At 41.0% G+C, this 26,673-nt stretch overlaps 1 protein-coding gene across 1 annotated transcript; it reads left to right on the top strand.

Moving 5' to 3' along the window:
* Nucleotides 1–1,885: 1,885 nt before the first annotated feature.
* Nucleotides 1,886–26,108, top strand: LOC119719840 (histone acetyltransferase KAT2A-like). Its single transcript, XM_038189336.1, has 17 exons — nucleotides 1,886–2,188; nucleotides 3,841–3,976; nucleotides 7,145–7,290; nucleotides 9,193–9,282; nucleotides 9,754–9,935; nucleotides 11,374–11,565; nucleotides 12,321–12,439; nucleotides 13,582–13,773; nucleotides 14,872–14,940; nucleotides 15,483–15,556; nucleotides 17,446–17,639; nucleotides 19,019–19,271; nucleotides 20,627–20,770; nucleotides 21,669–21,783; nucleotides 22,682–22,791; nucleotides 24,297–24,381; nucleotides 25,226–26,108. Exons 1-17 carry the CDS (start codon nucleotides 1,991–1,993, stop codon nucleotides 25,417–25,419), a joined length of 2,493 nt encoding a protein of 830 aa, XP_038045264.1. The 5' UTR covers nucleotides 1,886–1,990; the 3' UTR covers nucleotides 25,420–26,108.
* Nucleotides 26,109–26,673: the final 565 nt, after the last annotated feature.

The raw sequence follows: 26,673 nt of genomic DNA, 5'->3' as shown, positions 1-26,673 counted from the left end.
CAATCATACTTATATTATCCATTTTGGTTACACATTCTACGTCCAGCATTCCGTTATACTTTGTTTGCATTTTTTTTATACACGCTGTATTGTCCTCTTTTGTTTGTACTCTTCGTAGGAAGACCTCCAATATGTTTTGTACACGATCGTAAATGTGGGACTTCCGGGGAATTGGGGACCCTCAGCTATTGCCCTCTATTGAATGCAGAAATAAACTTACCCCATTCGAATTTCAACGGCCAGTGAGGAAAAGGTTTGGATTCTGATCATCCTCTATCCCCAGTCCCCGGCACATTTCAGCTCGTTGGCGATCAACTTTGATGTTACTACCCGTAATTGAACTTCAATGCTGAGTCATATTACCGTATAGATATTACCGTGACGTTATTGTGACGTCATCAGGTATTACCGTACGACTGATTTTCTTCATCAACGTGACTTTCTTTCACTTAAAGTACAAGTTGTGAATTGAATGAAAAATAATAATGCTTTGTTCGCTCACAACCTCGGCCTAGCAAACAGGGTGCTGGGATACTCTGATGAGCTTCAAGTTCACAGAATCTTGTGAAAGAAGTGGCCCATGACCTATGTATAAAGCATCTAGCTGCAGCTGTTCAAGACCGCAGCTAGACAATGTGCGCAAATGCTATCCGAAAACTTCCAATAGAAATTCGTACATTACATACCGGGTGTTTTTCTGTTTCATTGCGGACCATGTGGCCAAAATTTTGAGCGTCGCATAAGCAATCCGACCATGATCCGACCGTTCGTGATTCGAAACGGAGCCTGAGCAAGTGATGTGAATTGTAAATTTACAACACAGATAAGTTTTACAGAATTTCCAATTTGTCTATCAATTAACTGGTCGATGAAGTTCTACATAAGATCTAGAGAGCATTAAAGTTGGTACTTCTGGGGAAATGGCACCTCGTAAAATAGATAGTGCGCACAATTTCTGAACTGGAGCGCGCCATTTCAAAACCACTTTTGAAAATGGTATAGGTACGGAAGTGTATTTAGGACATGACCAAACGCAAATTATCCGGCCCTCTATTTCGCCCGGGCGGATTACTATTTCGCCCGGGCGGATTACTAATTCGTCTGCGCGAAATTGTAATCCGCCCGGGCGAAATAGTAATCCGCCCAGGCGAAATAGTAATCCGCCCGGGCAAAATAGTAATCCGCCCAGGCGAGGTAGTGGGCCTACAAAATATTTTCGGTCATGTCCTAAATACGCTTCCGTATATAGGCCTAAAGCTTGAAAAACTAAAAAAAAAAAAAAAAAAGCCAATTTATTTGTTAAGCACATTATATTACTTTATATTTCTTTCGGAAAAGAAAATCAAACTTTGGAAAAGCACGTATATACCAACTTTAACAAAATTTTATTTTCCGTTTGTACAGTTCATGATTTATAAACGACCGAAAATCACGTAAAAAACTGTTGACGTCACAATGACGTCAAGTTAATATGTAGTACTCTGTGTCAGGATGTTCAGTCCAAGTTTCAAGTTCATGATATGAACCGTTTTGAAGAAAAGTAGCGGAATATATGATTATATTTTCCAAATCATCCCAACTTGAAAAGGTGAGATTAACAGCCCGATTACCCAATAAAAGTTGTTGGTTTTTTTTTTAAATATTAAGCACCCCAACCTGTTCCTAATTAAGTGTACCAGCAAATTCATATTAATTCCAAAATTGGGTTAATTTGAGTTATTTTTGAGCTCAAAAACAGCTCAAAATGCAATCCGCCCGGGTAGAATAGTAACCCACCCGGGCAAAATAGTAATTCGCCCGAGCAAAATAGTAGTTCGCCCGGGCGAAATAGTACTCTGCCCAGGCGAAATAGTGCGCCAGAATTTTTTTTTTCGGTTATGTCCTAAATACGCTTCCGTAGCATTCTGGGCCTTCTTTGCCGCTGCTACACCACCCCTTTTAAATGATGAGTTTTAGTTCGGGTTCATTCTTTGTTCATTTTTAGCACAAAATGGCGGCTGCTGCTGGGGATTCCGCTTCTGCAAACGCGGAATTCGTCAGCCAGCGCCGCGCCTCAGCCACGCAGATCAACCCGGGCGAAATCAGCCGGCCGATGAATCTTCAGAGGATCGCTCAGAGAAAAACGCAGGTCAGAAACTACCCGAAGACGAAGAAGCTGGAGAAGTTGGGCGTGTACTCAAGTTGCAAGGTTTGCTTTGTTTTGTTTTTGTCCGTGTTATTTCTACATGGGTAAGATGCCTATTTCCGACATTTCTTCTGTGGAACCGGCCTACTCCTAGCTGGAGTTACCCAGCCCTGAGTTTTATCATTGGGTTGTCATCTAGGGCTGGAGCGAGTTTTTCTCGTAACTTGTAGTATAGGCAAAAAATTTTGGAAAATGTTCAATTTTGTCCCTGTTACAATATTGGTTGCGGTTCCAGTACCAAAGCTGTGATGCGAGTGGTAAACCTTATATTAGTGCATGAAACAGTCATCGGGTGTTACCCTTCCGCGTGACGTCATGCGCCAACAGCCAGCGCAGCCGGCAAAACTGAGTAGTTGACAGCGATTGCTCTCTGTGCCTGTTAATCGACCGCCATTCATTGTACACAATTTTTTTTTTTGCACAAACCAATTGCGGTCCTGGCCATGCCTGAAAGGTTGTCAGGTTAGTGGTTATTCCTCCTGTTTTCACTGCAATTGTAGGCTGAATCTTCATCGTGGATCGTTTTTTACTTCAAGGACCTGTGTAATGGTTATTCCAGGCAAGTTTGGGGTGAGTTGCAGTTGCAATTAGTGTGTAACGGGGACAAAATTGACCATTTTCCAAAATTGTTTGCCTATACTACAAGTTACGAGAAAAACTCGCTCCAGCCCTAGATGACAACCCAATGATAAAACTCAGGGCTGGGTAACTCCAGCTAGCCTACTCCTAGAACTATGAGGCTCCACGTACCCTCATAGATCAAGAAGCCCGCAAAATTGCCTGCAGCACAAAACACTAATAAAGTACAAAAACGTCCATCAAAATGGAGACATTTCACACAGAAACACTTGAAACGTGCACGCATATGATCGAGCGATGATTTTCGGTTTGCTCGGAGCGCGCCGCGGAGGGTACGGTACGGTTAGCTCGACATTTCTGATTTTTTTTTTCCCCCATCCCAAAAAATATGAATATTATTCTTTTATTATTTTAACATGTTCTCAAACATTTTTTTGCAGGGTATTACATTTTCTTTTTCAGATTTGTGGCTCTGGAGGATTTTTTTAAAGGGAAATAAAGTCTGAAATTGTAAAATGGTCTGATTCCCATCTTGTGAATACGAAGTTACAACGATAATGTTGGCATGGAGCCAGACTAAAATTTTGTCACCGGAAAATGTCTAAGTACAAAAAAATAGTAACTGCGCATGTTCAGTGCATATCCGGCAAGCTAACGTTTACTAAAGATTTGCCGTCTCCGGCAAAATATCCACTGCCAAATTTCAAAATGAAATTTCACGAAAAATATAAGAACCCAAGTGTCTTCACAGCCATCACACGACATCTGGTATACGAGGCTACATTTCTTGAGTTCTGGAGTCTTGTCTTTCAGGCTGATCAACTGGGAGCGAAGAGAGGATTATGATGCCAGGAGATTTTTTTAAAATATCAACCAAAGCTATCAAGTTTCTTCCCCTTTTTCAGGTTTTACTGTTTAGTCGTTCTTCTTTTTATTGAAGTACATTTCATCAGAGGATTCTTTCTGCAGGGAAGTTAAGTCTGAGGTGAGTGACACATGTGCAATTGTCGGCTTCCATATAGCCACTGCATTATTTGCTGCTCACTATCATTGTCCCACTCTTTACCTACCCGCAGGCTGATGACTCTTGTAAGTGTAATGGATGGAAGAACCCCAATCCACCCCCGACGCCCACACAGCCCAGCCGTCTGGACATTGCCACGCCCCTCGCCAGTTTGTCGGACCCTTGCAGGAGCTGCAGCCATCAGCTGGGTAAGTTAAGCCACTTCCAAATTATCTGGCTATGGCTGGCATTAACACACATACATATATGAGAAGTGGATTCAGCCGCTACCAGTAGGTGCATACTGGCCTTAGCCAAGTAATTGAGATGCAGCCTGACAGTGTTAACCAGAGAACCTCAAACAGCATAAACTCTCAGTGCCTGAGAACAAGAGGGTCATTCCATGCCAACTCAACAAATGGTGCACACCATCACCTCTTGGATTTTTTTCTTTTTTGGTGTACTGAAAGATACTTAGGAGAAATGCAAATTCTGAAAATTTGGGGTCTCTACGACTTTTCGTTCTTGCGCAACAGCATTTTGAAATTTGAGGTGGGCGGGGCCAAAAGCGCGTCGCGTCACAAAATTCAATGTTTAAAGGGCCATATATTTAAAACTATACCCCCCAGACATTTCAAACTTGGTAATCTGGGCTAGTTTTTGCTGTAGATTTCAAATATTTAAACAGAAAGAAAGTAGCTTGTTTCATTTTTAAGTTAGAGGGGCCCCAAAATGGCCCAAAACTCATCTGGACCAATGTTCGGGGGGGTGTAAGTCAAAAACTGAAAATATTTTTTTCCCCAAATTTTTTGCCTGTAATAGCCCCCAATTGAAACTACTTTCATGTAAAATCTTACACTTATATTAACTTCATTGAATGAGATATAGCCCTTGCAAAAAGCAAATTGTTTATTTTTACGATAACTTGACCCCCCCAAAAACCAACGTCAGACATTCCGCACCAAATTTTGCTTCACATATGTTTGAGGTTGGTCCTTAGTGAAGTCCTCTGAAAAGTTTCATGTTGGTGTCTAAATGTCTTCAGTGGATAGCTGGGCTTTATAATGAGTCTATATATCTTACGATGCTGGTTCCGTAACATACAAGTACATGCGTACATAGAATAACAGCAGTCGGTACATAAAGAATAAGTTGGGTATGAAACTTAGCTTACATTTGTACATGTAGACAGTTGATATAATTGTTAATACAGTTTCACAGTTGATATTATGCATTCCTTGTGATGTAGTTTTGATGAAGTTGAATGAGTTGCATGATGGTTGGCTCACTAAGTTTGTATTGCCTTCCACTGCTATGTAGAAGTTATGGTGTTGGTACGCAACACAACACATCAACAAATGGAATGTTAACATTTATCCTCTCTTTGTGGCCAATAGAGAGTATTTGTTTATTCCGTCCTGTACATGAAGCGGACATACACATCCTCATGAAGTTGTGATACATCTTTTACAATAGCAATGTACCAAACATCATCATAGACCACACAAACATATTTTCCTGGGTTGAGGTCAGCTGCTACAATTGGTGCATGATGAGTTTCCTGCATGAACTAGGTTTCCCCTTATCCATAATGAAAACTAAGATCAATCAGGTTAAAACCATAGACCCTCTACTCAAACTGAATCACTTCTCTTTGGTTCAGGTTAGTGCTATACTATGCTTTGCAAGTGAGAACTGGTTAATTACTACATACATGACATGCATGCTGTGTGATGAGCACATGGAAAGAATAAGACTCTCAAGTCATTTAACCTAATTTGCATATAATGCACACGTAGGTCTACAAGCAACTGTTTATTGCACAAGAAATGGGTAGTCTTGACCAAAGTATTTCAACAGTCGGGGGATTTTGTTGTGCTGTTCCGTAAAATACATGTACATGTATGTTACGGAACCTGCAGCATCATAAGATATAGACTCTTTATAAAGCCCAGCTATCCACTGAAGACATTTAGACACCAACATGAAACTTTTCAGAGGACTTCACTAAGGACCAACCTCAAACATATGTGAAGCAAAATTTGGTGCGGAATGTCTGACGTTGGTTTTTGGGGGGGTCAAGTTATCGTAAAAATAAACAATTTGCTTTTTGCAAGGGCTATATCTCATTCAATGAAGTTAATATAAGTGTAAGATTTTACATGAAAGTAGTTTCAATTGGGGGCTATTACAGGCAAAAAATTTGGTGAAAAAAATATTTTCAATTTTTGACTTACACCCCCCCGAACATTGGTCCAGATGAGTTTTGGGCCATTTTGGGGCCCCTCTAACTTAAAAATGAAACAAGCTACTTTCTTTCTGTTTAAATATTTGAAATCTACAGCAAAAACTAGCCCAGATTACCAAGTTTGAAATGTCTGGGGGGTATAGTTTTAAATATATGGCCCTTTAAACATTGAATTTTGTGACGCGACGCGCTTTTGGCCCCGCCCACCTCAAATTTCAAAATGCTGTTGCGCAAGAACGAAAAGTCGTAGAGACCCCAAATTTTCAGAATTTGCATTTCTCCTAAGTATCTTTCAGTACACCAAAAAAGAAAAAAATCCAAGAGGTGATGGTGTGCACCATTTGTTGAGTTGGCATGGAATGACCCAAGACAGTTGCAATTGTGGCACGTAACCTTTTTGTAAATAAAACCTATTTTGTTAAACAGCACCATGAAATTGTCCCAGCCGATTATAATCTTGAAAAAAATTGCAGTCATTTTTGTTTTGTTGCAAAATCTGATATCCTGTATTTTATTGTCAAAGAGAGTTTTCAATAAGCCATTTGCGAGTTAAATTTGAATAAAATCTGGAACGCTGACTTAATCCAATGCTTTGCACGTTTTAAATTTGCATTCTCCAGACCAAAGAGGCTGTTACTATATCACGTGATTCGGGGCAAGCCTTATGCTAGCAACCCCCAGCTCTGGCATGGTCTGGTGTCTTTGTGCCATTCTCACCCATTGTGAACAATGTATTGATGCTGAGCGTCTCCTACGTAACTATGCAAGAGCTTGCCCCAAATCATGTGATTAGCAACAGTGTCTTTGGTCTGGAGAATTCAAAGTTAAAATGTGCCAAGCATTCTGAGCAAGTCAGTGTACCAGATGTTTTTCAAATTTAAATCCCAACGGGTATAGGTCACTCGCAAATGGCTTATTAAAAAAAATTAAAAAATTTAAATTAATTTAAAGCATTCTATGAAAAACCCAAGCAGGTGTGAATACTGTGATGTTAATTGTAATCACACTTAGGAAAGGTGTTTTAATATCCATTTGAGAGTACCACATTTTCACACTAGGGTCACATACGTCAACAGCTTTTTTGATATTCTCCTCTATTATGTTGTTTTTATCACTGTTGGCTGAGCAGCTGCCCATGTTTCCCATCTGGAGAACGTTCCAGATGAAGAAATCAACCGTCTCCTTGGAATTGTCGTTGACGTTGAGAACCTCTTCCTCTGTGTTCACAAAGAGGAGGATGCAGACACCAAGCAGGTCTACTTCTACCTCTTCAAAGTGAGTGATGCACCTTGCCTGGGCCCAGTTTCATGCTGCTGCCAAGTGGAAAATGTTGCTTAAAGCTATAGTCCATCATTTGTAATTAGTGCATTTTGTTCGTTTGAAGCAACAAACGTGTTCAAAATCTAATGAAGGATACTGAACAACTTACTTGATGAAGTTTCAGCTCAGCTTCAGCTGTATATTCCGAGAAAAACAGCATTCTAAGATCTCAATTTCAAATCAAAAGTTACTGAATCATGTTTTGAATTGTTTTGAATTGCAGCTATACGCGACGTCGCGCACTGATCCGACGAATTATAACAACCGCGCGTGCGTGTGCGTCGTTCCAATACTTGTGCGCGCTGCGCTGCGCTGAATAACAAAACAAACTACTAATTTAAATTTTCCTACAGTGCTTCTTAAGAATCACCGTTGGAAATGCCTTCTTTCGTTGATTACTTCAAAATGACAGCTTCCCAGAAAGAATAATTTCACAGGGAGTTTAGTCCCCTTACTATCTTTCAACCAAGTTTGTTTTTCAACAATAATTACGCCAGTTACTTTTCGGATGGCTGCAAATGATGGACTTTAGCTTTAAATAGCAAATTAACGTGTTAAGCATGAATTGGCGGAGAACCAGTCAGAACCCATAAAAGTTGAGTGGGATTTTGGCTGGTAAGCCGTTTCTGTTTAAGTAACTCATTTTCAAGACTAGCAAATTTCTGTTCTGAATTGCTCTGTGAAAAATTGGCCCCTGGTCATATGCGTATGAAATGGCAAGTCTGTTTTCAGGGAGCCACAGTCAGTCTCCTCAATCCTAACCCTGCGGGACGTTATGGGCTCTGTGCGCGAACAAGAGACAGCGCTTAATGGCCACCTTCGAGAGCCCCATAGACTTTTCACGCTCGAATATCTCAAAGTACGCACGACTTATTTTATTCTGAATGTGCACAAAGTCGTAGTGTCTTGGCATGAGCATCAGGCGTCGTCATCAATGCGTTCCAATGTCAATCCAAGTGGTCTCTCCCAACTCTCCCTTGGGAAAGAATGTTGCAGCCTGACGCCACATTTTTCTTCATATATCATCTCAATGAAGGTCAGTCATTGCAAAATGATAAGACATGAATCTGGGACTGATGAACATTTTCAATTTTGTTAGGAAATACAAAATTTTCTTGACTCTCCATAGACTTTGTACACAACCGCTGAAGTGGCGTCAGGTTGCAACATTTATTTCCCTCCCTTCTTATTGTTGAGGAGGTACTTCTGCATGGAGCTATACGTTTGCAACAGGTGTAAAAATCTGTGGGACCTTGCAGCACTGAGCCATCAACACCAGTGCATAAACTGCCAATACTGAGACAATGGGAGCTAGTCCCCTTGAACAATGCTGTGTTTATATCCCGCTTCAGTTAGCGACCGCAGACACTAGGCAGTTTGGCCTTGAAACTTTTAACCTAATGAATCCAGTTGCAATGGGTAATCTTGACGAATGTAGAACGTTATTGGGTGTCTTGCCAAAATACCATGAAGACTTGGTTAATGAGGGTTCCCCAATAATAAGCCATTGAAGGAAGTCTTTTGAGCTGAAAGCCTGTTCATTCTTCAGGTGAATCTGATGTCAAAAGGATACATCTGCAAAAGTTGAAGTGTTTCAGATTTTGCACATTTGCGGCATGAATACTTGCTGTGTCATCAGAAAATCATGTTCATTTTATGCTTCCCCATAGTACAAAATAACTTTTATCTCTGGTGGGATTCGATCTTGCATTCGTTCAACCACTTTCGATCAAGACCGGATTTTGCAATGGATCCGAGATGTTCAGCCCCATACAGAATGGAGAAGGTCATTATGTGAAGTAAGAAACCACCTGACAATTGACTGTTTTTGTTTTTGTTGTGACGTTATTCAACCAGCTCTTGAGGAAATGCATCCTTCAAATGAGCAAACCGTCCGTGGAAGGCCCGCTGGGTAGCCCACCATTTGAGAAACCAAGTATCAACAAGGTAGGGATTTATAGATAAGCCTTTTAGATATAACAACATGGTTAAAGTTTGGATAAATTGTCATTTTAATTTCCATTTTGACATCAACTTCCGTTTGTTTTAGCATGCCCAAAGCCATTGGCACTTGGCAGGAGGAATTCCATTCATGGACATCACTAATATTTTCCTGCAGTGACCTTTCAGTCATCAGAAAGCAATAACTATGTCCTAACAAGTCAAATTTAGCAGGGAAAATATTGAAGCATTTACTGAGAAAACACTTGGCATTTTTCCGACCAGTCTCATTGGGTTTGTGCACAGGGTGTCAAGTGATGTCCAGGTATGGAACTCTTTCCCAATTTGGCATTAAACCAGTCAGTGTTTTGTACCGAGATGTGCACTCAAAAAGTGAACGTAAGTTAGCAAAGAGTTGCATGTTGTTTTTTTCATGGTCATGCAAAATCAACAATTCAATATATTTTTTTCCACAAGGGTGTCACCAATTTCGTCGTCTACAAGTTTGGCCACCTCCCCCAGAAGGACTGGCAGACAATGTACGACCTGGCCAAGATGTTCCTGCATTGCCTGAACCACTGGAAGCTGGAGACACCCACCGTCAGAAAGCAGAGGGCCCAGACGGACGACGTGGCCGCTTACAAAGTCAACTATACAAGGTGCGAACCAGTTGGGACCAGTCTTTTTCTTTCATATGGCGTGCACAGCCTACAGTTGTAGGCCAAGGGTAGACATCCAGGCCAGGGCATCATCGGTTACGGTGTGGATGGCTTTGATGCCGCCAGGGAAAAGCCGCAGTGGGCAGTCATCCACGATGTGCTGGATGGTCTGGTCTGGATGTCCACAGTCACAAGCAGGGCTCTCTGTCATCCCCCACTTATGCAGACGATGGGCTGTTCTTGCATGGAGGGTGCGGATTCTGTTCAGGGTTAGCCATTGCTTGCGATGGAAGAGCTGGGGCCAGTGTCATAGAGCTACTAAGCTGAGACATCTGCCGAGCAAAGGACACTGTTTGCTTAAAGATAATTCCCTGTGCTATTTTTTAGTTTCATTCTGAAAAATAGATTCCTTAATTGCTATTTTTCCAGCAATACAAAAGTTTTAAATGCGACAACAACTGAAAAAAATAGGCCCATGTTTATTTATTGAATTATTACTTTACAATTGTTGAATTATTGGCTGCCAAACGATAATTCCCATTCTCTAAGGGTAGGCTGGTTCCTGCTTCACAATCAGCATCGATGATGTACAGACCGGGAACCAGTCTGCTCGCAAAACATATCTGTTTGTGCCCAAAAACAAAACCGTTTTTTTTCTTCAGAGGTTTGCAAACTTTCAAAAAAGGGGAAAAGGAGGTTTTTGGTTGGAATAAAGCATACATGTTTGTTATTAAATAGAAATAACAAATTGAATTTGTTGAAGAGCATGGGGAATGCAACTTTAACAAAATCTAGTTACACTTTGTGTATTCCTTTGGACCAAGGCCCAGTTTCTGCTTACCACAGAATTCTGCGCTTACAATCACCATTCTGTGCTTTCAGCGCTAGCAAATAAGTCTGTGCTAACCCTGTGAGCACAGACTCCTTGCATGCGCGGAAGCTAAAATTCCTCGCTGACCCGTGAAATATGCTAAAAACGTAAGTATGTAATTTTCTGCCACACTATTGCGGGGAGTTTTTGCTAACAATAAGCAGAAATGGGATCCAGTTCTCAGCTGATTTTTGCTTTGTACTATAAAGCTGTAGTTCTGCTTAAAAGCTAATAACCAAGGCTCTATTACATAGAGCTGCTTAGGGCCCGTCTCAATTCATATCCAGGACGAGTTCCAGACAAGTTGCGGGTAGAATCATTCACTTTGTCCAGAAGAAGCTCTGCGTTTGTCCTGGACATGTTCCGGGGAATTTTCATTAGCAACTGCTTGACTCATCAATACGTAAATTTACAGGAAGATTGCGTGGAAGTTGTTTAGAATCCTGCAACTTCTACCAGATACAATGTCTGCAACTTGTCTGTAACTCGTCCTGGATCAGAAACAATTCCTGAACAACTTCCAGAACAAACAATCTACGTTGCCGTTTGCTTGCATCCTTCCTTTAGATGGCTGTGTTACTGCCACGTGCCTGCGTTCTGCGACAGCCTCCCCCGCTACGAGACCACCCACATCTTCGGCCGGTCCCTCCTCCGGTCCGTCTTCACTGTCATGAGGCGGCAGCTCCTGGACAAGTTCCGCGCCGAGAAGGAAAAGATGCCTCCGGAGAAACGCACCCTGGTGCTCACTCACTTCCCAAGGTTGGCGTCAAGTCCCTGAATGGGTCCAAAAATGTGTTAATCCATTAGCACCTACACTACATTGTATTACATTGTGATTATTCATTGAGGGATCCTTAAAACCATTGAGTGCTTGGGGAGTTTCAGACACTTGAGGGAGTAAAAGGCAGGGCAGTTTGGGGCCGTACAGTGACTTATAGGTTGAAAGGACCACTGAAGATGTACTGTTCATGCTTTTTTCAAATTTCATCCATACAGATATATTTTGTTTCAAATTGCTTTTTCTCTATCAAAACAAAAGATGGAATGAGAATCAGATGAAAAAAAATCGGCCCACATTTAGTTATGGAATAATTATTTTACAAATTTTGAATTATTTTTGGCCCAGAATATTTGAAAAGCCTTTTATGTTTTCGTTTATAACAAAATTCACATTTGATTTGCTTTGGCAAAGTTTGGCAGGCAGTTGAGCCATTTATCGCAAGCCTTCAACTTATAGAAGACTTGAAGCTTTGCATGGCGGATGACATAAAATAGACCAAAACAAAAACAAAAATAGACCAAAACAAAATAACATTGTGGGTAACACCATGTAAAGAAATCTCTTCTTGGAAGAAGTGTGGTTCTGAAAAGAACCGGTTGGTTGAGTGTAGAACTCAACATTCAGACAGTGTGCTCTTCCAAGGAGAGATTTCTTTCCACATGGTGTTACCCGCAATATTTTTGTCTATTTCGTTGAGTAACAAACCCTATTCCCTTGCCTCCTTTTCGTTCAGGTTCTTATCTATGTTGGAAGAGGAAGTCTATGGGCCAAGCTCACCGATCTGGGACCCTGACTTCTCCCCTATGCCTGGCAGTATGCCTCTTCCTGCAACTTCGCCAACACCTGACAGCTGTAGGTCTTCCATTCCAATTGACAGTCATCATCTTTTAACGCAAACCGCACAGGCCCTTTTGCTAGGATCCATCCTCAATCCTGCAAAATCCACCAATTACCACCATGTAAATATTGGATACAGCCGCAATCCTCTAAAAATCATCAGCTATTTCTTGAATTTTTTTTTCAGTGGAGGGGTGACCTCACAGGGATCATCTAAAAACTGAATGCATGAAATGATCCAAAGTAACCACCCATACAATCTGGAACACACACTCATTCCATGCTGAGCAGCGAGTCCTTTTTTTTTTTTTAGAGTACTCGTGTTCGTACTCGTACTCGAATGTCAAAGTACTCGAATAGCAGTACTCAAAAAAAAAAATGGTACAGCTTGACTTACCATGGCCTTATTTTATCGATACTTTCAGTTTGAAATAGTAGATTAACTTGCGGAGAAATCAAAGTTTCCTTATTTTCCTCTGTGCTTGTCCAGACAAACACATTTAAAAGCTAGCCATGAGTGGGTCTGTATATCGGTCTGATTGGGCCTGGGCTAATAACGCAAAATGAACCTTTTGCCGTAGGGCCGTATTCTGAAATAGAAGTACTCGGAAGTACAAGTACTCGTACTCGGAAGCACAAGTACTCGTACTTGGAGACCTGTACTTTTACTCGGAAGTACTTGTACTCGTACTCGGTAACCTAAGTACTCGGCAGTACTCGGTACTCGGAAAAAAGTACTCCACAACACTACTGTGTTTCAACTGGTATAAATTCAAGAAGCCATTATTAACACACTGCTCGAGGGGAAACACTGCCTCATACATGTTATATGAGGACAACCAACACCCTTAAAGCCTCTGAAAATGTATTGGATGATGATGACGACTCTACTTCCTCGGTCTGGGCAAATTCTAGTGACTTTTTTGTGCTCATTGGAATGTTTAAATTATGATGACAGCGTGTCAGAGGTCACAAGGACAATGATGTGGTGCCCGTTCTCTGACTCTTTATATTGAGTCAGTGTTCAGATTAACAGTAACACTCTCGCTCCACAAAACGTTCAAAATTGAGCTGCTTTGTTCTTTGATGCGCACTCCATGCAACCAAAAAGTTATGAAAACACTCTTTTTTTTTCAAATTTGTCTCGGTTTACACAGCAAGTCCGACAGCAGTCTTGGCCCCACCGTCCACCAGCGTGCTCACACCAGGCCGTATCACCGTCTCATCCACCACAGCTACGGCGCCCTCGTTGACCGACAATGGTACCACATTTAACCTCAGTCCTGGCCTAGCCGGTATCAAGAAATCGGGGAAGGCTGGCGACGCCGATGAAGCAACTACCGATAAAGGTACCAAGCAGGCAGTTATTACTCTGCCACTGTGAGCAACATTTACCGAGAATTCCTGGTTAACCTTTGGTTGATATGAGTGATTTACAGTACACCAGTTAGTCTTGGGATTCAGAGTTTGTTTCCCTAATTCGGGCGATTCATAATGCAGTGCGCCACCAAGAGTTTGCCACGGAGAGTTCATTTTTCCCAGTGCATTGTGGGAGATGGTCGTCAAATTCGCAGCGCAGGACATTGTAGTTTTTCCGGTCAGTAGTTGCGTAAGCGTATGATTTGAGTATATGTTTGCTTCTCTTTTCTTTTTATCAACATGATGCTTTTGGTAAGGCGCAGCTCGCTATGCCCCAATCTATAACAAAGTAGCTCAAGTTGTCTACTAACACTCATTCAAATGGGCCATGTTTTGTCGACCGTAAACTTGGACTCTCCATGGTAAACTCTTGGTGGCGCACTGCGTTGTGAATCACCCGAATTCATTCAGTCCTTAGTTGGCAAATAAAGTCAAGCCACCGCTGTGGTAGGGATCACTATTAACAAGATGAATCAAATCCAGTCTTGTGAACATCGGCAGCAGTACCGGCGAAATTCACAGCATACCTCACCTGTGTGCGTTAGCTTGAATACAGTGCTCATGAGATATGCTCGGAATGTTCTGGGTAGCGCTGCCAAAGATCCCAATACATTGGATTGATCTTGTTGATAACATCTTCTACACTGTGGCAGCTTTTCAGTGCTTGTCAAGACGACTACAATACTCTCAGCTGTAGGTCTCTCTCAAATGATGTCATTTCCTACAGACCAGCCACGTGCATCGGCATTTTAAGCGTCAACTTGCATAATGCACCTTTCGAACACGCTTCGAGCAACAAGCGCGCGTGTTTGGAACATTTTCAACACTGCACAATGCGTGCTTGATTGCGTAAAATATGCAATTGCAGTTCTCCTACAGAGATTGCCGTCTTTGAGAGAGACCTATTGGTAACTAGCCATACAAAAAAAACTGGCCAGGCTGTTCCAGGTCATTACTACTTTTTTTGCGAAAGTAACCCTCTATTCTCCAGTAACATTTCGGTATATTTAAAACCCTTTTTCAATTAGTATCGGAGAAGAGAAAGTCAGATGACTCGGAGACAATTGAAGATGCGAAAAGACAGAGACTTCTAGAAGGTAAGATAAAGTTGATTGGACACAGGTTTGAAGTCTCAGTGCTACTCAGCTGATAAGGAAAGCTTTGCCCGACTGCAAAAAAACCTATTTAGTCTCCTTTGTGTTTTCTAGCATGAGTGGTCATTTGGAATCATAGATTTCTGGGTTAAGACAAAAAACACCTAATATTTTTATTCTATAATTATAAATATGTTGAAGTCACTATAAAATACGTCTGTTATAAGCCATGGCTCACCAGGCCGGCATTTATCTCCAGTTTTCTTGGCATGAAACGACCGAGAATATTTCTATTCCCTCTGGATGGAATGCCAGTCCATTGCAAGTTACTCCCCAGCTAATGCCGGTACCCATTTGTACTCCTGGGTGGAGAGAGGCAAGTGGAGGTGAAGTGGCTTGCCCAAGGACACGGCACATGGCAAGTGGCAGGATTCAAACCCCGGACCCTCTGATCGCGATTCAAAATCGTTAACCACTACGATCACTACGAAACTAGTTTTTAATGGTTTTTAGTTTTAATGGTTTGGATGATCTTTCGTTTGCAGAGGATATTCCAATGAAGGTTGTGAGTGAAGTGCTATCAACAATCACTGATCCTGCAGCCATGGTGGGCCCAGAGGTATGATACAAATTCTCAATTTATTTTCCAAAGAGGAACAAAAATCTTCTTTTTTTTTCCTGGTGACTGATTTTTTTCCAGAAAATTCTTTTAACTTGTTTCACCTGTTACGGGTGATATGACCAATGAGGTTGCAAGGCCAGCTATGAATATGTATGAGATATTGTAAAACAATAGTCCAATCCGTTCGGGCCCCACCCACTACGAGGTTGGCAACAATACGTGCGCCTCTCCGATGCCTGTATGTTCCAAATGCTTGCTTCATTATGGGAATCCACACATGGGACATTTTGTGCATGCATGTCGGACGTTAATCACAGCTGTGATGGGTCGGTCTATTAGAACATAGCAATAGACTGATCCTCAAAGGTCCGCCCTATGGTATTCTGGCCAATCACAGCCATGATATATGCGAGGCTTCACTGGCAAAATGAGACAGAAGTGGGCAGAGGTCGAAATGAGGGTTTGTGGGCATTAGGAAAGAGAATAACATACTCCTTACAATAATGTTTGTTGCACTTCAATTGGACATTCCGTTAACAAGTTATGGCTGTTTTTAAAGTTTGCATTTATCGACATGTCAAAAAAGTAAATTACCTGAGAAAAAGGCCATTAAAGTTTCAAGTTTTGTATACGTGAAAAAGAAAGACGTTTTTCCTTAAAAACACTTTTATTCCACATATTTTATACTATATCTTTAAAGGGAATATACATCATTTGCTTTTGCTGTAATTGTCAGAAATGGATGGAATTGGGGGTTGGAAATATATAGCAAATATAGTTACACTGACTTTTTTGAGGTTTTGGTTTCGAAAATGCTATAAAAACCAAGAAAAACAATCATTTTCCTGTAGTCTGGTTCCCTGACTCCATTTAAGAAGAAACAGAGCAGTTTACATATATTGGGGAATTGTAAGGTCAGGGAACCAGTCTAGCTGGCTTGTACCCGTTCATAGGTGTGTAATCGATTGCAAACAAGTGCGATGGTCAACTGGGGCCAGTATTTGAAAAAAAGCCAGTTTTTTCCAACGCTGATCGGCCGATCAGCGTTGGAAATTGATACAAAAATAGCACTTTTCTTGAAAATGACAGTATACCAGGTGCCATGATTTTACAGGATGCTTTACACTGTCATTCACTAACAGTCCAGCAAGGTATTTCAAAATGATTTGGTAGTTTTATTTTTTGATGTTTGCAAATGTTGTATTTTCCCTTTAACATATGTGTAGTAGACACATCAAATTTTACAAATTTGAATAAATCTATAAAAAAAAAAAAAATCCCCACCCACTTTTTTTGCATTTTTTCCATCATGACCTGTGCCCAGTTCCGTTTCATTTTGCCAAAATGCCTCACATATGTCCGAAAATGCGGGCACAAATGTCCAACATGCGTGTATGCGCATAGGACAAGGGCGGGTGGAACATGCAATTTGGACTGAGGTGCTTGTGTTGTTGCCCACGTGCACAGTAGGAGTGTCCTTTTGGATCTGTCCATTCCATTGGAGTTCATAGATGATCTGTCAATGCTGATTGGCTACACACAAAAAAAGGATGATCTTTATGCGCGCACGACGTTGTATATTCAAACACAGGTCGACTGCGATTGATTTCACCTGTCGGGAATATGTCGCAAAAGTTGAAATGTTTCTACTCTTGCGACTGTTAATATTTTTGTTTTGCGCCGACTGATTGCGATCATCTTAATATTGTCGCAGTTACAATCAGGTCGCAAAAAAAAATCAGCGCCTGAAACGTTCCCGATGGTCATATCTCAAAGGCAGCTTGATCCTGAAAAGTCAGTCGTCGACTGATCTGTGTCGTCGCAAGGTCGACCTGAGGGCAGCTTCAGAGTGTAGTAAAACATTTTTAATTCGTTAACCTACACAGAGTAGCCTGTTCTCAGCGCATGCAGCCCGTGACGAGGCGGCACGTAATGAAGAACGTCGTGGGGTCATAGAGTTCCACGTCATCGGTAACTCCATCACACGTAAGCCGTCCCGCCAGACGCTCATTTGGCTGATCGGTCTGCAAAACGTCTTCTCCCACCAGCTGCCCAGAATGCCCAAGGAGTATATCACCAGGTATGTGTAGAATATCAAATCAAATACTGGGCCTTATGCACGAGGCGTCCATATTGTATTGAAAGTGAGGTAAAATCTTCATTTTTGGATCCTGCAAAGAGAAATGAAAGCAAGTAAATTACTAATTAATTCAAATCTGCTTCAGTGAATAATTTAAACTTTGTTATTAAACATTCCCTAATGTTTTAAGCCAGATTAAAAAAATACAATAGTAAAATAAGGCTGCATAAATAGTCTCTATAAATAGGAACTCTACAGAAATGGCCAACTCATGCATAAGGCCCATTGGGAAGATCTCAAAATATTGAAGGCTTGGAACGTTACACTTTCAACTCCGCCTGTTCTAACTTAAATTTATTTATGATGTTTATATGTGGGATTACCAGGTTTCCCATATGTTCTCAAATTCTGGTTTCCATGTTTATGCACGCTAACTTGAAAACAGCCTGTTTCAGGTTAAAACATGCTTAGAACTCTTTTTTTTTTTGCCAGCAACGGTCTGAAAGAAACAGAATGTTCTGCACGAATTTAAGAAAACTTTATCATTGTAGTTTCTGTGCTCTTCGCTGTGTCCCCTACATACATAAACACTCGCCATGAAAAGGGAAAAAAACTCTGTTAGCAGAGTAACTATGTGCTTAGTGGTGCCATGTAATCAGCAGTGCCATCAATTTGGGCAAATTTTGTGGATCAACTGAGCCCAGAAATATAATAAATACAACATTTTCTGCCAGGCAGCTCAATAAAATTGGGTTTTGTTTTTCCAAAACACCGATGTGGAACACAAAATTTGCACATTTGAAGCTAGATTTAATTTTCGTCATCCAATTCAAGGGTGAGATTTATCAATTGGGAAAAAATTGAAACAAGACAACTGGACTCAAACTTATTAGATAGAGAACAGTTTCAGGATTTATCTGGGTCGATTCCTCAGCTCAAAATGGGCGGTGGGAACGGACCGGTGCTTTAAGAAGCATTGCGATTGTCCCTTCTATTGTTCTGTTGATCACCAGAGCGTGGTGTAGAGGAGTTTGGATTACCCCTATTGTTGTTGCAACATTGAGGGATTTATCGAGCTTTTTACATGTTGTTGATGATACTATAATGAGCCAGCTAGTCAAGTTCTCCTCTGGAACCCTGAAGCCCCTCGACGAAAAGGTCGTCCCAACATGACCCTGAAAACATCCATCGAGCTAGAAACTGGTCTGAGTGGTCCATCTCTTTCCAACACTATGCTCGACAGGGACAGTTGGGCCCAACTCATCAAGTCATCATGAAAATGAATGAATGAAGAAGAAGATGATTGAATATTGATTACAGATGTGTGTGTCTAGTCCGTTTTTTCATGATCATTTCTTTGCTGACATTGTTATCGACAGATTGGTATTTGACACCAAGCACAAGACCTTAGCCCTGGTCAAGGATGGCCGGGTCATAGGTGGCATCTGCTTCCGCATGTTCCCCACCCAGGGCTTCACAGAGATCGTCTTCTGTGCCGTGACCTCCAACGAGCAGGTCAAAGGTTACGGGACCCACCTCATGAACCACCTGAAGGACTACCACATCAAGCACGGCTTGCTGCACTTCCTGACATTTGCTGATGAGTACGCCATCGGATACTTTAAGAAACAAGTATTTAAAAGCTGAATTGTTTCTAAAAATCCCTCTGTTAGGCCACAAAAAAAAAAATATTCGGTCTCTGGTCAGACCAAAGTTCCGGAATTGACGCGGCCACACGGCTTTTTTTTTTTTTTTTTGGCTTTTTTTTTCTTTAAGCTTGGATTGTACAGACAAGATGGGTACTAATTTGCTTTTTTGGTGTCCTCATTTACATTGGTGTCCTCCATAATTTGCCTTGGTGCTTTCGATCATTTGCCTTGGTGCAATTTCCCATTCCTTGGTGCTCTTTGGTAAAAAAAAATTGAGGAGGTGCGGAAATAGAGGGCGCTGTTGGAGCTACCGCGGAACATTTTGGGAAAAAAAAAGATCGACGCGCATGATTAAAATCGACGCGCACGCTGACCAGAGACCGACTTATTTTTTTTTTTGGCCTTACCGTATGCCACATTGTTTTTGCATAGTCCCGAATGGTACTACACTTTGCAGTATGTCGTTATATTGCTTCACTTCCCACACAACAATGATCTTGAGGCTGTTTGGGGTGTAGTATATCTCAAAGGATTGGTAACACCAGTCATTCAAGGTTTGTTGCCAGTTCTAGATACAGGATGATTGATTATGCCTGCCCTGTCCAGCTCAAGACCGTCTACTCCCGGGGAATTAATGACATAAAAAGATGGTTCTTGTTACTGGGGCTGGTGGTTGGATATGAAATTCTGGGTCAGTGATTCAACTGATTTTAAAAGGGCTTGCGCATGTTATTTACCCATGTTTGAAGGAGGAACTTGTGAAATGTGAAATTGTTTTAGCCATAAATTTCAGAGTAATTAAAAACAGACTGCAGTAAAGGACCCTTGTTGAATAGAGGGGTTAAAGTGGACTGTCACTTCTCACCCCTCTGTCATATACTTTCACCCAGTCTACTTGATTGGCTAACTCCTCCCATCCACGTATTGTTTGTGTCCCCAATGGCTGGTACCATGAAGTACTCTTCAGTTTTTCCCCTCACTGTGGGACTCCTTGCCAAGATCTTACTTATTCCCTTCTTATAACTTATCACCTTCAAGCAAAATATCCACAGATTCCTTCTTTCTCTTTAACTTGCTTCTTTATGTCTAGTTTGTAACTTGCTTCTTTATTTCCACTTCCTTGAGTGGCTCCTGGCCTCGTGGTTGAAAATTTCCTGAAAAAAGCCCCCTTTCTTTCACTGTAACACAACATAATGCAGCGATTGCCACATTATCACATGACCTTGCTACATGTACACCTTGATACGCTAAATTACATGAGAGTGACAAACCAAAAATAGTGTGGTTTCAGATATTGCAAGGGTAAACAAAGTATTCCTTTGGTGATTTTGATGACAGGGTTTTTCTAAGGAGATCAAGCTGCCCAAGTCTGCGTACGTTGGTTACATCAAGGACTATGAGGGCGCTACATTGATGGGCTGCCAGCTCAACCCGCGCATCCCGCACACGGAGTTCTCCCAGATCATCAGGCGACAAAAAGAGGTAAGGCCATTAAAAAGAAGAAAACTAGATATTAACCAGTGTTGTAGTACTCATACTTGGTACTCGTACTCGAGAACTACCCGAGTCCTTTTTTTTTTAGAGTACTCGTACTCGTACTCATACTTGTACTCGTACTTGAATGTAAAAGTACTTGTACTCGAAATGACGGTACTCGTGCTCGGGTAGCAGAGTACTTGTAAGTACTTCCTGATTTTCCTCTGTGCACGTCTGGACAAACACATTTAACAGTAGCCTTGAGCAGGTCTGTATATCGGTCTGAATGGGCCTGGGCTAATTACGCACAATGAACCATTTGCCGTATGGCCGTATTCGGAAATTGAAATACTCGTACTCAAAATACAAGTACTCGTACTCGTACTCGAAGAAGCTGCCCGGCGTCGTCTTCTGCACCAGAGACCCTCATCTTCTTCTTCGTGGACCTGCACAGGACACACGGACAACAAGACAAACACAACTACAACACTGAGGTTATTCTGGGGAAAAGTTGGAATAAGAGTTTTATAAGTTGAAGATGGTGGACTGGAGGTCTTTACTATTCAGGAGCGTTTTACTGAGATCGGGCCCTTTGCTGGTTACCAGTAGATCTAGCAATACAGTGTACACATGTGTTCAGTAGGGAGTGTGGTCTGCTGGGTTTCATGATGATGGATTACCAGAGTCTGGATGAGGTTATTCACTTTTCAATATTAGCATGCAGGCAGATAGTACATCAGGAATCAGTACTTTGGTATTCAAATGGTTCTATGATTAACCCTAACCCCCTTCAGTCTGTGAAAAATCATTCAAACTGGAGGATTCAGGACTGTCCGGGTTGCTCTCCAAAGGAAGTAAAGTCTGTGGTCCAAAATGTTTACAAGATATTTTGACATTGATGTAGATTGTCAAGAAGCTGATCGAACGGAAACAAGAGGAGGTGCGCAAGGTGTACCCGGGGCTGACTTGCTTCAAGGAAGGAGTGCGACAGATACCCCTAGAGAGCATCCCAGGCCTGGGTAAGCTTCATGTAGTCTCATGCTTCCCCAACAAGGGACCAGTTTTGTGGAGCTGCGAAATAAGAAATATTGCTTAATCAAATTTCTGTGATGAATGTCTGGTAAATTCTGTGATGCCTATTGTTTTACACCCAAAAATTGTCTTACCTGTTACTCCCAGGCTGTATCCAGTCGGAATTATCTGTGGCCCTGATTCAAAGAGACCCTCACATTTCAAAATTTCAAGCATTTGAGAGTTTTGCAGTGCTGTCTGGCCTGTGCTTAAAGGGAATTTGCAACATTTGAAAACTTCAAAGAACAAAACTACCAAATTATTACAAAATACCTTACTGGTCTGTCAGTGATTGACAATCTAAAGCATCCTGTAAAATCGTGGCACCTGGTGTGCTGTCATTTTGAAGAAAAGTGGTATTTTTGTATCAATTTTCAACACTGATCGGCCGACCAGTGTCGGGGAAAAAAAGGCTTTTTTTTTTCAATTACTGTCTCAGCTTACCATATATAGTTAGTCGGCATTTTGTTTGCAATCCATTGCACACCTATGCACGGGTACAAGCCAGCTAGACTGGTTTCATTACCTTACAATTCCCTAATGTCTGTAAATTGCTCTGTTTCATTTTAAGTGGGGTCAAGGAACCAGATTACAGAAACATGATTGTTTTTCTTGGTTTTTCCAGTATCTACAAACACAAAACTTCAAACAAGTCAGTGTAACAATATTTGCTATAAAATACATCTCTTAACCCCCAGATCCATCCATTACCAAAAATTACAGCAAAAGAAAATGTTGTACATTACCCTTAACCCACTGATGTCACATCCATCTCTGGTTACGCCCTTCGACGTCAACTGTATGGTCACTCATGCGCTTACCATCTCGCTATTTTTTCTTACGCAGTTGAGGCTGGTTGGAGGCCACCCAAGGAGAAACCACCGCCCACAAAACTTTGCAATATGACTGAAGATCAGGTGTTCCAACTGTTCAAGACGGTCCTGACTGCTACAAAGGTAGGAAAGAAATCTTAAAAATAGGTTTTGGCTTGAAAGGGCTATGAAATGAATCTCAAAACAAGGTACACGTTTTGCAAACATCTGTGACTCCTAATTGTATTAGCCTTTTCGAGATATTGCTAGACACAATAGAAAGATGCTATTGGTTTGGGTACATTTTAGTAGATACAACCAGGCTTATCCAAACTGATTAGCACCCTTATATTGCATACACCATATCCAAAAGTCAAATGCAAATTATGACAGTGTGGGTGCCAAGTAGCAATAAACCTTATGTAGGGTTCACCCTTAATTTTTCACTAGCCAGACAGACTAGTGAACCAGACTTGTATCTAGTCCGTGGGCCCTATTCACTAGTCTGTAATAGAATTTTTAAGTTTTTGCCCCAGAATGTCATAAACAACAATGTTATTTGCAATAATTTTTGACTCGCCAAGTGGACTACTCAGAGAATGACTAGTCCGCTGCTGTTTTTACTCTCATTTGGCGAGCGGACTGCCGTTATGGTCAAAATCTGCTTATGCACAGCAACCGTCTTGTTATTTTAATTCAGTGACAGTGACAAAATGCCTACTCCTGCATATACCCTCGTAAAGAAAACAACACTGCCCTCAAAATAATGGCCATTATGCACTAGGGTTATGGCTTTAAAGTGTCCATCACTAACATTTATGTTGTGGGGTTGGTGGTTTCTTTGGTCAGTTTAGTCCCTGTGCTGCCCACTGATCTCTATATAAAGACTGGATAGCGGATATGCATACAACATTCACACAGTAGACTTTGCATATTGAACGAACGTTCTACGCGTAAATACGCGCGCGTTGTATCAACAGTTGACGCGCATTTTGGTCACGTACACATATTATGATGTTCTAAAAAGGACACATTTCCGTAGTGATTATTATTTCAAAAACGCCGAAAAAGTGATTTGCGGCATTATAAAAGTAATCACGACGTTAGAAAAATTGTAGTAAACCTTGGTCAGTTGGTCAGTGGTGGTGGCCAAAATATAAGTCAAGTGAGTGAACCGCGACGTTACAAAAGAAATCATGCTGTCTATAAAGACGGCAACTTGTCCTTTGTAGATCACCAGCCGGTCTCACCAATATGGCGTCAAATTCGTACATTGTGCGGCTCTTTATTAGCTATCCAGTCTTTATATAGAGATCAGTGGTGCTGCCCCAAACTTAAAGCTGCATGTTATACTCCCTGTACCCCCAAACAGTCCGAGCTAGTCTACGGTTTTGGTTTGATTGATTTATTGAGGAATAAATACAATGCAATATTGTACAGGTGCTTATGGGTTAAAGTGTATAGTTACGAATAGTGACCACACCAGAAGAGCATCTAGCAGAATAATTCTGTGTATGCTCCCAATGCGTTAGAGGCAAATATAGACATATACCGACCTAACTATTAGGGTAATAATAATTATAAGTTTGCCGTAAAGGCATTACATAAAATAGTAATATCAACGTATATGTATTTGTCTTTCTTTGTAGAATCACACCAGTGCATGGCCATTCCTGAAACCTGTTGAGGCTATCGAAGCACCAGACTACTATGACCACATTAAGTACCCTATGGGTGAGTTGAAATTAACAAAACAATGGTTATATAAAGCACACAGCATATATGAGGTGTTCTGGTGAAATGAGACGGATCTGGACATGGGCCATAGTGGAGAAAAATACACACAAATTAATGGGGGGATTTTTATTTTGCCATTGTCAGATTTGTTAATATTTGTAATCTTTGATATGTCTACTACACAGAGTTTAAATAAATAGTATAATAGTCGTGCAATACAAGTGTTTTTAAGGGGGGGGGGAACTGGCATCTTTCATTTTTACGACTTCAAAACAGTCGAAATTTGAAATCTCAGTATTTTACCTTTTGACGTGTCGATAAATGGGAACTTTACACAACCATAATATCAACGGAATTTCTAATTGAAGTACAAACCAACAGTACTGTAAGGAGAATTGTATTCTTTTTTTCTAATACCCGCAAACCTTCACTTTGACCTCTGCCTAGTTCGCATTTTGCCAGAATTACTCACATAATTGGGATCACAATATACAGAAGTTAAACTGAAATAAACATTATTTCTCAGATGTATCACATTAAAACACTTGCATAGGACTTGATATTCTGCTGACTGGAAGCAGCTAAAGAATTTTGAAAAATTAAGATCTCCATTTGGATATTCCTTTTGCTTCTGATATAAACAATATGTTTCCAAACTCAATTGGAAAACCTCATTCTATTTGAAATCTCAATTGGTAGAGCACTGTTACATTGTTCTGGAGGTTTCCTGTTCGAATCTTGCTCAAGTCAACTGGTTTGTTCTGCTTCATATTGATTACAAGTAATAATCCAATCAGTTTCCTCCAGGGTTTTACTTGATTGTGTTTTGCATTGCTCGTAGATTTGAAGACAATGACTGAAAGATTGAAAAACAAGTACTACTGCTCCAAGAAGCTGTTCATTGCTGACATGCAGCGGATCTTTAGCAACTGCCGGGCCTACAACGCGGCCGACACGGAGTACGTCAAGTGCGCCAACACGCTGGAACGCTTCTTCTTCAACAAGATACGAGAATTTGGCATCATAGAAAAATGAAATTAAAAAGTACCAGGCTTTTGCCTCTGTGGACATTTGAAATAATCTGCACACTGTGCTTTAGGTTTTTTTGGTTTTTTTTGGTGAAGAAATGATCTTCAGGACTTGTATCTTAAATCAACTGTTGAACAGCTTTGAACTTGTTTATTTATTCTTGGTGAAAATAATACTGTTAGGTAAATTCTATCACTAGCCTGCAGCTTAAGCTTTGCTCGGATTCATTTGAGAAAGAAATTGCAAAAGAGGATTGGAAGATACCACGGAATCAAGTAGGAACTGATCATACTGATGACAACTCAATCTACTAAATGCTGAAGGTTGGGTTTCCAGTTGGACTCGACAGAGAATTATAGTAGGGGATGTGCTTTTAATATTTGGCAGAGTTACTGGGTTTCTGCAGAGCAAAGTCAGCGGTGCATTATGTCCATGAGCAACAGGCTTTGCAACAATGGATCCACCATTTAACAACAAAAAACTTGCCCTGCATGAAGAGCTCAGAATACAAAGCAGGAAGGATTCCAGAATTGTTTGATAGGCTTTTCAGTTTGACCAAGACAAATAAAATGTAATTTATACTTACTGAGAGCTTGAGGTTTCTTTCATCTGTGAAATGCTGTAGTGAAAGAGCATTAAAGGATGTGTTTTTATCAAAAGGCATTATAAAACACTTAAAAAGTTGGGAAATTATATCCCTCTGATTCTGGTCTTTGAATCTTGCTTTGTTAGGAATCTGTTATTCATAGTCTCTTTCAGTAGTAGTGACCTTAATGTTTAGAGGTGTCAGCTGAATTTGGGGCCAAACCACCTTGTTCCAGTTGAGTGCTAACTTCATAATTGAAGACTACAGCACATGTCCACTTTCACAGGAATACTTGCAGCTCGCTGTAATTATGACAATAACGATACTGAGGCTCAAGCCTCACCCATACCAGTCAAAGATAAACAAACCAACAAACAGCTTGTTTTAACCCCTTCTGGATCTTTTACGTTCAGAAAAGTAGCACCATTGTATTGTATTTTCTGGCTCCGTTCCTGAGACACTGCCAAATAAAAGTCACAGTAAAAGTTTATTTAAATACTTGAACTATATAAATTGACAAAACAAACACTGAGCTTCTTAAAAACTAGATCATTTCTTGCTGAAGGGGTGCAGAATCCAAGACGACAAACGAAAGCACGTTATTCAAAAAGGCCCATTGTTTGAAAACAAGTGCGAGTGCACAATGCTTAAGCTTTGGCCGTCTTGCATGGAAC

The sequence above is a fragment of the Patiria miniata genome, unplaced genomic scaffold (genome assembly GCF_015706575.1).
Source record: "Patiria miniata isolate m_02_andy unplaced genomic scaffold, ASM1570657v1 HiC_scaffold_8, whole genome shotgun sequence".
NCBI lineage: Eukaryota > Metazoa > Echinodermata > Asteroidea > Valvatida > Asterinidae > Patiria > Patiria miniata.
This window is presented reverse-complemented; position numbering and strand designations above follow the sequence as displayed.